At 38.6% G+C, this 12,383-nt stretch overlaps 1 protein-coding gene across 1 annotated transcript in view; it reads right to left on the bottom strand.

Annotated features, from left to right (window-relative positions):
• The window catches only part of PGR (progesterone receptor), a 60,589-nt gene that overhangs the window by 37,765 nt on the left and 10,441 nt on the right, over positions 1-12,383 (bottom strand). Inside the window, exon 4 of the mRNA XM_045297733.1 lies at positions 3,858-3,974. Coding sequence (XP_045153668.1) covers positions 3,858-3,974 — 117 coding nt within the window. The remainder of the gene's footprint in view (positions 1-3,857; positions 3,975-12,383) is intronic.

The raw sequence follows: 12,383 nt of genomic DNA on the forward strand, positions 1-12,383 counted from the left end.
CAAGGGCTCAAGTAGAAAGAAAATGTTTTGAGAATGATGGTGGCAACACATGTACAAATGTGCTTGACAAAATGGATGGATGTATGGATTGTGATGATTTGTACGAGTCTCCAATACAATGATTTTTTAAAAATTTTCAATGTTCTATTTTTTTCTTTTTCTTTTTTTTGTTAAACAGTCTTGATATCAGAAATGAGAAGCCTTAAAACCTCAAAAAGGAATGATAAACATAAATAAGTGAAATGAAGGAAAGAGGAAGATAAGGGTGGAGGGAGAGAGGGAGAGGAAATGAAAGAGAAATAAAGAAAATAAAGAAATGAGTAAATGAACTAATGAATGAGCCAACAAATGAATGAATAAATAGGAGTTGTCTCTTTTTGGTGAAGTACCAACAATTTCTATAGCTGTTTTACATTATCATTACAGAAGTATCCAACCATGAGCAACCCTGATTTTCAACTCAAAAACTTTCATTCTTAACAGGATACAAGATATTCCCCCTTCCTCCAGAAAGGATGGGAGAGGCAGCCGAGAGTGGCCACTCCAGACCTGTGGAAGTGTTAGTCATTGGACCTTGCGGGAACCCCGGTTTGGTGGGTGTCCAATGGAAAGGGGCCCAGAATCACCATTGATTTAGTACCTTGATGCCCCCCTTGCTGTGACATGAGAGGTTTTGATCAGTTGGGTAGGGATTTGAACTTGGAAGAACTGATCCAGGAAGTTTCCCCATGGCACTAACCCCCATTGCTTATTAGGGTCAACAGAGCCCAGTTGAATGGGAGATTGAACTGTGTGGAGCAATGACTCATGGGTTGTGGCTCAGGGTGGAGCTGTCCTGGCACAGACTCCTCAGAACTACAGTGTCCGGAGTTATGTGTCCTGGGGAAAATTGATGGCATTACAAGTGCAATTGCCTTATACCCCAAGGGGAGGATTGACAATATGGTACTTTTCTGCTTTATGGGCTTTTGTTTTCCTACCTTTAGTTTGCGTCTTTTGTTTGTTTGTTTGTCATTTGTACCTACTAATCGGTTTGTTGCTGTAGTTGGGGTAGTTGCTCTTCTGGGATTTTGAACTTGTCACAATGTGACCGTCAAAGGAAACCTGAGTCATGCATATCCGAGAGACAAGTAGGTGGATTCTGGGCCCCACTGAACTACAACTGCAATCCAAGAACAGTTTGCTCTGAGAACATGTCCCTGCTCAATACTCACTTACATGAAATGATTACTGAAGAGAAGGGTGCTACAGCGAAGCTTGGTGAAGAAAGCAGATGGTGTTTGGCTATCAATCGGAATAGTGTCTGGGTTCTTAAAAGTTTGTATTCAAACAAGCAACCACTTAAGCGAGCCATCAACTAAGTCCACATGGAAGACGCACACCCACTTGTATAATCCAAAGACAGCAGTAACAAAATTCAAATATTAACAAAGGGGAAAATATCAGAGCCTCAAATGCAAACACCCAATTTGTAGAAGGCTATAGAGGACAGTGGGGGCCCAAAGCCCATCTGTAGAGTAGCTAGTCAGATGAAGCTGCTGGGAGCTCCCCATTAGCCATAGGCAAGGATCTCACAAGTACAACCAGAATGCTTCTAGGAAATGAGGAGGACAAAACTTTGTCTCATGCCCTTTGGACTTATTGGCAGGAGAGACCGTCATTGGGGAAAGACATCTTGGTTGACAAGAGTGTCAGTGAAAAAGAGGAAGATCCTCAATGAAGCACCAGAATAGTAGCTTAAGGTCACAAAGGCATCTGGAGAAGGAAGATAATGGAAAATTTAATGGCAGACTAAAGACCTAGCATATTATGAAATAATACAAAACACTTCAAGTTATGTTACCACTCCTTGGGAATACTGAGTGGCCTTCACACAGACCTTGACAATTTCTACTATATGACAAAATTGAAGACTTTTTAATTCATTTATGAGAACATGTGACTAAAGATTCTCAATGCAACATGGAATCTAGTACTAAAGGTCCTAGCACTTTCAGAGGCAAGTGGGCTGCAGAAACACACACACACACACACACACACACACACACACACTGTTACGGAAGTCAGAATACCTCCATGGATTTCTTATGGATTCAATATTAACTGTGTGTGCAACTTTGTAATAAGGTCCAAATCTCTAAGATTTAGATTTAAACACTTCTGAGAGGAAAGTTGAACTACTAAAGAGGAAATTGGGGAGAAATTTTTTAAAAAGTAATATTTAATCTGCTAAGAGAACGGATTTATTCATTAAGTAAACATTTATTGAACATCTCCTTAGAGAGTGGTACAGATTATAAAAGATTGAGACCCGATGATTGCCCTTGAGATTTTACAGAAAACAAATCCATAGTCAGTAAGTCATAAAGCACTGAGATAACTGATTTAATTAAATGAAGTTTATAAAGCAAGATGGACATATAGTAAAAGCAATGATTAATTTGTCTGATGCTGTGCACAAAAGTTTTAGAGAGGAAGTTGGTGGGTTTCCAAACTTGATAAATATTTGTTAAAGTACAATGTTTCCCCCCAAAAGATACCCATAACACCCTGATGGTATACAAGCTATTTTTAGATGATAAATTAAATAAATATTTTTCACTTAGCAGTTATGTGTGTATTTCAATGTGTTTTAGAACAACCATACTTAGATATAAAGCCATGATGTACTTTAGATTTTAAAAAAAAGGAAAGGGTGTAGGGATTATTTCCTGCAACTCTGGCAACTTTTTTTCCCTCATTTACACTGTTTATTTTCACTGAAACCATTTGTTAACATCTTACATTAATGATCAATGTCTGATCTAGTACTGAATTTTTTGGAGGCGCTTAATAACAAAAACACGAGAAAGGGGATCCAGTAAGAGAACTCTCCATCAAATAGACTCCTACTTCTCTCATGGTGGCTTGCTTTAGTCGGTTACAGGAACTAGAAACCAACGTCCCTGACCAATTGGCAGAATCCATTTTTGAGCTGCGAGGGACTTAAATTATCTCATACAGATAAGGAAATGGATGCCCTTAAAGGATTGATAACTCATTCAAGGCCACTGAGTTAGTTAATTGTGCCAACCTGGCCAATAATCACATGTGGGGCTAATTGAAAGGTGGAGGGATAAAGAGTGGTGAGCCTTGCCTTTCTAGTTCTCGGGTCTCTTGCTTTGTGATGGTCGCACCAGGGTGCAGCTGCCTTAGCTGTTTCCTGCTTTAGCTTGCAAGATTGATTTCCTAGGAGACATCCCCAAGGAGAAGCCACATGGACCTATCCCGATGCAGCCCTGGGTGCTGGAGCAGCCGTGTGGAGACCCCTGCTAGTGCTGAGATGCTTGTTCGTTCACTGACTCAGCTTTCCTCCTGCAGTCAGCATCATTGCCTCTGTTTTGTGAGGTGGAGGACTTTGTGGACTGGTGTTGGGTTAATGGGTTAATGTTGGACTTGTGGGCTTGGGCAGCATTGGGTTGGGATGTTTTCGTGATGCACATTTTCTTTACATAAAATTCTCCTATACATGAGTTGCTGTGGATTTGTTTCTCCAAAGTACTCAGACTAATACAGCCACCAAGGCAGTGAGTGTCAGAACCTAGACTCCAGCCCGCATTCTTTAAAGACAGGTCAGCACTTTCTGTAGCACCTATTTAACGTCAAGGGACACTGAGTGGAGGTTTCACACTTCTGGAGATCTAGACATTAGCTGCTTCATTCGGACACTCAAACATGAGGGGTCACCATCAATATTCACAATAAAAAACCAAAGCAAGAAAAAGATGCATAAGAAAGCTAGAATTTTCTGACCCACAATCTTATCAAGTAAAATTAAAAGTTCATGATTATGTAATTGATGAAAATATAAAAATTACCTCCAAGGACCATGCCAGCCTGACAGCACTTTCTAAGGCGACATGCTGGGCAGTTTTTTCTGCGGATTTTATCAACAATGCAGTCATTTCTTCCAGCGCATAAATAGTTATGCTGCCCTAAAAAGGAAATAAAAAGTAAAACTTATTTACAGTTCTCAAAGACCACAAAAATTGACAAATAATTTAAACTACCTAGCATCTATCATTACAGTACTTGGGGGATTGACCCAACACCCTCATTTTAGTTCATAACAAACTCACAGACCATCAACTTAATGATGTCTTAGCATCACTTCAGCAAGGGCATAAATGTCAAGGTTAATTTAGAGCTCCGCATAACTGATTTTTGGTGATGCCACAAAACTGCTCATAGTTTTACCACGTTTCTTGGAGCCTAAATGAGAACACATATTCAGAAGAGATATCCTAGGTTTCTTTTAATGATCGTGTGTACAAGATTTCTGTGTATTTTCTTAATAGTTTCAAAATAAAATTGTTCTTAGACCTTTTCATTTCAGGATTAACCACATAAATACTGGTTAAGAATCCATTGCTTGAGAGTCAAATCCTAATAAGACCTTTCTTTCTAATATTTGAGACTTTAAGAAAACATTTGTAGACTAACGATTTAAAGAGCTCAGTGGGGAATATGGAATCCTTTTGGAAAAGCCTGAAGCTATCTCACGTCTAAGAGTCTATCTAATGATTGAGAAAAATATGTTTTTTAAAAATTACCAATTGTACTGACTTTATGGCCAAGTTAATTTTGGCCACACGTTAGAAAACACATAGAAACAATGATGAAAGGAGAACAATTTAAAGTAGTGAGAAGTACTCACTATAAAATAGGACAGAGTCATAGACAAATTATGGCTGGAATACATGTCCCTGTGCTTATTCTGGACAGGGGACATTTTTATATCTTTTTAAATGTCTGGCATATGAATTTAATATTCAACAATGATGATTTTTTAACTACAATAATTTCCATTACATAAAACATGGGATACACTAAATTAATCGGGTTGAACAAAAATGGCATGCTTTGGAAATATTTCAACCTAGATGTATAGACATGAATTAACTAGAAGATTTTCTCTGGCTTTCTTTAGTTTCCAATCATTGCTGCTGCATTTTCCCAGTTCCTTTAAAATAGCCACTGAGACTTTGAATATCATCAGTTTATTTATACTTCTTAAGTAAAAATAGTTTTAATAAAAATAGTCTTCAACGAATAAGGAAATATCCCTATAGCATTTTACATTAGTCAACATTAAAATCGTTTCTCAAGCATAGCAATGATTGCAAGGATGACACAGGACATCGCCAGTGTTTTGTTTACTTGTATACAATGTCACTGAGCGTCAGAGTCAACTCAATGGCACTACCTCAGGCCAAAGTCTGCAAAGGAACACATAGGTAGATGCTTTCAAGAAGTGCTTGGGCAAGCAAGGGAAAGGGGATGCTCAAACGGGATGCAAGTTTAAAGATCACGTCTCACTCAAAACCTCACTGTACAGTACTTGGGGGATTGACCCAACACCCTCATTTTAGTTCATAACAAACTCACAGACCATCAACTTAATGATGTCCTAGCATCACATCAATGCTGACTCATTGTAATCCCTTGTGGGTTTCTGAGACTGTAACTGTTTATGGGAATGAAAGCCCAATCTTTCTCCCTTGGAGCTACTGGTGGTTTTGAACTACTGACCAAGCATTTTGGACATGTTATCAGGAGAGCGCAGTCCCTGGAGAAGGACATCATGTTGGGTGAAGTAGAGGAGCTTTGACAAAGAGGGAGGCCTTTGACCAGATGGATTGGCCCCGCCTACAGTGATGGGCTCCAACCGACGAAGAGTGGTGAGGATGGCACGGGCCTGAGAAGCTACCCCACTGCACCAAAAAACAATCAATGGCCATCGCTGATCCTGAAGCAGTTGGTTTGCAAAACTAACTTCCCCCAAACAAATCCAAACTCTCAGCTAGAGACATGGTACGCACAATTCTCTTCACGTACTGGGAAAGATCAGGAGCTAGCTTTGGGGCAAACTGGTTTGAGATGTCAGTAGTCATACATGAAGATATCAGGTGGGCAATTGGTTGCACGAGTCTGAGTTTGGGGGAGAGATCTGAGGTAGAGATAGAGATTGGAATCAATGAATATGGAAAATTTATCTAAAGTCATGAGATTGAATTAGCTCAACATTAAAGCAGGATGTCTTTTGTCCTATTTTTAAAAAATCATTTTATCAGGGGCTCGTACAACTCTTATCACAATCCATTCATCCATCCATCCATCCATCCATTGTGTCAAGCACATTTGTACATTTGTTGCCATCATTCTCAAAACATTTGCTTTCTACTTGAACCCTTGGTATCAACTCCTCATTCTTCCCCCTCTCTCCTCAAGACCCTCCCTCATGAACCCTTGATCATTTATAAATTATTTTGCCATGTCTTACACTGTCCGACATTTCCCTTCACCCACTTTTCTTTTGTCCATCCCCCAGGGAAGGGGTTATATGTAGATCCTTGTAATCGGTTTCCCCTATAAGTAGGATGTCATATAACAGTATATAAGCAGGAGGAAAAGAGTCTAAGGGTCTCTGATATTAAAAGCACAAGAAAACTAAAATCAAACCCATGACTATTGAGTTGATTCCCAATTATAGTGACTGTGTGTAAGGGTTCCAAGTCTGTACATCTTTAAAGGAACGTGCTTCATCTTTCTATTGACGAGTAGCTGGTGACTTTGAACTACCTACCACTTGTTTATCAGTCCAACCTCTATCCCACAGCACCAAGAAGAGGATGCTAAAAAGGAAGGTCTAAGGATGATCAAAGGAGTAGTTTTCCGAAAGCCAAGTGAAACTCTTCGGAAGATTTTTGAACAAGTTAGAAAATTTTGATGGTAGGTGTTTAAGTACACTTAAGTATGTATCTCTAAAACTTTTAGGTTGCAGGGCACTTACAATGCTTTCACGACAAAACCAAATAACAGTGGAATTATTCCTAAGCACCTGCTTTTCAAAATACTCTCTTCATAACAAAGTTATCTTTTAAAAGATAGTTCCTTCCTTTTTCTATCAAAAGCACTGTCTTTATGAAGGGGTGGATTAAGTGTCTCTTCTGCTAAGTATTTTCTAAGCAACATGCTACAGAGTCACTTGACACCACAGGAAAGGTGAGAGGTTTAGAATATGTACTTTTATAAAGGAAAATATGTACCTCAGCTTGAAATGTAACAGCACTTTTTATTTGTTTTCCAGTTAGAAAACCACTGTGTGGTTACAAGAAAAAGAAAAGATTTTTATCAATCTTTCTTCATGGTTTTGCAAAATATAATTAAAGGTGTACTATATTCTATGGATCTTGGGTTGAAAATTAACCACAGCAACGGTATCTTGAAGAGCTTTATTCATTTACGATATGAACTTGCTTGCTGCCATGTATAATCGATGAATGAATGTATAACTGATGGGCCCATCCTGACCACCATTCCTGTAGGAGCCCATTGTCTCAACCACTGCGTCCGTCTCTATCATGGAGGGGCTTCCTCTTTTTTGCTGACCCTCTGATTTACCAATCATGAGCTCCAAAGCATGTGAGATGAGGTTCCACATTTCAACTGGTTTTCTTGGCCAGTCTAAACCCACGGGTGTTATTTTTAATTCACTGACAGATCTGCTTATATAATTTAGTTCAGCATTAGACTGCTAGCCTAAAGGCAATGACATCAGGGAGTAGGATGCAGCTAGCTATCTGCTCCCTTAAAGATGGAGAGCCCTGGAAACGCCATCGAGCAGTTCAGTCTGTTCTATAGAACACGACTAGATGGCAGTGGAATGGTTGGGTTTGGAAATATAATTAAGAAGTGAGGCTACTGTTGTCAACATCTCTTCCTCACAGAGCTCAGGCTATTCCCTCAGCAAATCTTGCATACAATAAGAGAGACGTGCCTCTGGTGTAGAAATTAAGAAAGTATGTCGCACAGACATCGCTGAGATGAATTGTTCTTTCTCTTTTATGTAAAATGAAATGTAAAAAGATGTTGTGATATTTTCTTCACATACCTCAAAGTATAACGAGTAGGTTGTGTACATCCTGTTAGCTAACCAGTGCTCTAAAATATCTTGGAGGGAAATGGCTTACTCCAACTGTAACCAATGATCTTGTCTCATGCCAGGCTCCTTTGGATTGCACCTCCTTCTTTCACTTCCCCCAAACATCAGTAACATAAGAGAAGTATGTGCCACAAAAATTACTTATGCTCAGTACACAACTGGAGGAAGGAACAGAAGTCAGGAAACAAAAAAATTCCCTGACAGACAACATTCCTAGAGCTTTAATTGCTCACTCCGTCACAGGGCAGGGCTCACAGTCAGTCCTGTCTCTTTGAGCCCTTGGCTCTGACTCTAGAGATGGGTCCTTTCTCTATGTCTTATTCTTGGCCCCAGATGGCAGTTTATAAGCCCTCAATCCAAGCTGGATTTGCACACGAGAAGTTCAGCTCCTCACACTTTCATTCACCAACCCAAAGGCGGTTCAAGTCTGACCTTTGCCTGAAGAAGCATTCATTAAAGCAATCTGCGTAATAAACGCTCAACCAATCAATCCAGGGCAGATAAATCCCTTGGACCAATAACAAGACTAGTGATACCAGGACGGGAAGGGGAAGGTGGGGGGAGAGAAGGGGGAACTGATCAAAATGATCTACATATAATCCCCTCCCAGGGGGGCAGATGAGAGAAGAGTGGGTGAAGGGAGACAGCGGTTGGTGTAAGACATGAAAAAAAAAAGTATAAATTATCAAAGGTTCATGAGGCAGGGAGGGTAGGAGGGTGGGGAATGAGCTGATACTAAGGACTCAAGTAGAAAGAAAATGTTTTAAAATGATGACAACAAATGTACAAATGTGCTTGACACAATGGATGGATGGATGGATGGTGATAAGAGCTGTAAAAGACCCCAATAAAATGATTTAAAATAAATTAAATAAAAGCTCAACCAATATTTCCTCTACTGTTAACACAAGCATTGCTAGGGATTTTTTAAATGTAAGGCTTCAGTGCTTGATTTTATATACATATATATATATATATATATTCTAATATTTAGAATGCTTGATTATATATATACATATATGCTAATATTTAGGCAGGATTTACATCCCTGTCACATCTCCCTATACCAGCAGAGTTCGCTGCTCACTACCCTATATTTCTGACATCAGTATTACTAGACTGCATTTTAACAATGTGTTATTTTTTCAGTCTCCCTAAATGATGAACTTGACCTATTCATTTGTACCACTATATAAACAAACAACTGTGCTAACCAACGAGCTAAAATGTCCTAATTCTCAGAAGTTATTTGTGGGTGAAAATTACACTATTTCGATATCCTGATGAGTATATTATGTGACTATCGTACAGACCATTTGAAATGGAAATACGTTTCATCAGCCATGTATCAAATCTCTGGGTGTTCTCTCTGACCCAAATGGAACTTTTTTCTCTGCGCAAATCTACTATCGTGACATATTGAGTTTAATCCTACCTAAATATTGCTTTCAGCTTTGTAAAATAATCATCTACTTCCTACTCACTGAGGTCCAAATTCTTCCATCTGCATTTCCCCTCCCAACAAAGAAAATTATTGGATGGACCTTTCATAACTAGCTCAAGTTGGCACCAATCTACTCATGGAAGTCAATCCACTCTGCCACATCCCTGGCTCTGGTCCTCAGCACACTATTCCCAGGTGATTTTCATGGACTCTTTCCTGCCTCACGGCTTCCTATACACTGCTGATACATTTATGTTCCTTACGTATAGGTATGAGAATGCTACTACATTGCTCAAAAATCTTCAGAAACGTCTCATTCTCGACTGACTCAATGCAGATATTATACTTTGTCATTCCAAATTCCTGTGACAGTTCTACTGAGTAATACTTCTTACCATTCTTTAGAGCAGAAGTTCCAACTTTTTTTTTTTTACAAGAGAGGCTACTGGTTCCTTTAGAAACTGATAAAAGTGAGGTTATTCATGCCCTCTGAATACAAAAATGGATAAGTAATAACAAGGTTTTTTGGATCCCTGACCATGATTCATGCTTTCATCCATGACCATATTTCATGCCAAATTATGCTTCTGCTCATACTGTATTTTTATACCCTTCTTGAAATCCAAACCACGTTCATTTTGTGTTACCTTTATTATGCTGATTTAAGAGGGTGTATTATTTTCCTCATGGGAAAATAATAAACTCTTTGAGGGTAGAAATTGTGGTTACTTATCTTTAGATTATTTATCCCTCTGTAAAATCCATCATGGTGATAAAAATTTATTAAACAAAGTAAGAATATATAATAACAGATGTTCAATAAGCATTTATTGTCATTTTCATGGCTGCTGCATTGCAAAATTCCAAGAACCACTTGTAATATAGTCTAATTTTCTTTCCTAGTACATGTCCACAGTCTCTTAGCCAACATCATTGGACCACATTTGTTTCAGAATAATATGGGTTTAAGATCTATAGTACAGATATAGTATAGATATTCCTGCAGCACAATGTGTATAAGTACTTCCATAATTTGTAACATTTCTTCATGTGAGCTCAAGTCAGCTTCTTCTGTCAAATGAAGTCAGGTCAGGTCAGGTCAGGTATTGCTGGCAAGTGATGTACAACAAAACTTTTTGTTTGCTGAGCTGTGTGGAGCCTGAGATCATAAGTGAAAAATTATGCTCCCGTGTCAGATTTCGATTCTAATTAGTCTGGATTTTAAAATTCATGGTGCAGGGTGACCTCAAGCTTTTCTCTCTAATTTTTCTCCCTTGTCACACTTTGGTGGTGTCTTTCAAGGTCTTCAGGTACCTGCAGAGCAGAAGTGGAGTACTAGAGCTATTAGATAGCTCTAGGAAAAAGGAGTCTTGGTAGCATAGTGGCTGCAAGTTAGGATGTTAACTTCAAGGTCAGCTGTTTGAAACCAGCAGCTGCTCTGTGGGAGAAAGATGAGGCTTTCTACTCTCGTAAGGAGTTAGTCTCAAAATAAATAAAGTTAAATTAAAGTAAATAAATAAATGAAAGAGTTACAGTCTCAGAAACCACAGGGACAGTTCTACCCTGGCTTGAAGGGTCTCTCTGATGGCACTGAGTAAGACAGCAGAGGCTAGCTGAGACTAGGAAGATACAGCCAGCCGAGCGGAGCTAAACCAGGCACGCTGAGGTGTAACAGCTGCCCTCCTTACTACATGTGTGCTTAAAGAAGGAAGGAAGGAATACAAAGCATATCATCAGAATAAAGTATCCTTACTGTAAGCAGTTTGGTCTATGAAAACATATATACATCATTTTCTGTACTCAGAAATGCCAAATAAGTGAAATTATTTTTACCAAAATAAGAACAGCATTGGCATTTGCATAAACTTTCTTACCTTTGATACTTTTCACAAAGAGAGCTAGCTCAATATTTTTAAACATCGCAGAGCATTCCATTGTATACAGGGGTATATAACCTACTTATCTCTTATTAGCTGGTATTTGAATTGTTTTTAGTTCTTCACATTCTTCTAGAGCTAGCTCTAAAAATTTCTGGAGTATTTCTAAGTACCAGAAATAGAATTATTGGGTCAAAATAGGACATTTTTAGTAAGTCATAGCACCTTTCCCTCAGACCCTCAAAGGACTACTATTGTTTTAGCAATATGTCAGATTGTTCATTATTATTTTAGTCTAATAATGTTATTTCAGTATGCATTTTTCATATTTCTAGACTTTTGTGCATTTTTCTTCTTAGATGGTTTCCCCGTCTTAGGGAATTGTAAGAATACCTTGTGTTATTAACAACATTGTTTTGACATCCATTTCTGTGTGCATGTGCGTGCATACACACACACAAATTCTAACCTCAGTTTCTAATCTCATATGGGAATTATAATTATATTACAAATAGTGTTAAATTTGTTCTTTGTCATTGATAATATGACCTTTTTCCTTAGAAATTTATTACATACAAAGATGGACAAAATTCATCTTGACATTGTGGATTTCATGTCATGATGGGAATGTTTTGCCAATTATGAATTTGTTGCTGCTGTTAGGTGCTGGCAAGCTGATTGTTGACTCAGAGCATCCCACCTAACAGAGTTGAACTGTCCCCTGGGGCCTTTTTTGGCTGTGGTCCTGAATGCAGCCCATTGCCAGCTCCTTCTCCCACAGCGTCACCGAGTAGGTTTGAAGGCCCACCTGTGGCTTAGCAGCTGAGCACTGAAATGCTGTGCCCCCTGGGCTTTATAAATACATACATGCTTGCATCTTTTCTTTATGCACATCTAGAGGGGTTTTTTTCTCTTTTAAAATCACTTGTTTACTAACTGATACCTTCTAAAAATATTAAAAGTCTGTAGTTTAAAGATTACTTATTGAATATGACATCTAAAAATAAACCTTTCTTAACGTTTATTTGCGTGTTTTTATAGGTGTGAATTAATCCCACTAGGGTCAATAAACCACCTA

Source organism: Echinops telfairi, unplaced genomic scaffold (assembly GCF_000313985.2).
Source record: "Echinops telfairi isolate 266 unplaced genomic scaffold, ASM31398v2 ScPeMD7_7421;HRSCAF=8459, whole genome shotgun sequence".
NCBI lineage: Eukaryota > Metazoa > Chordata > Mammalia > Afrosoricida > Tenrecidae > Echinops > Echinops telfairi.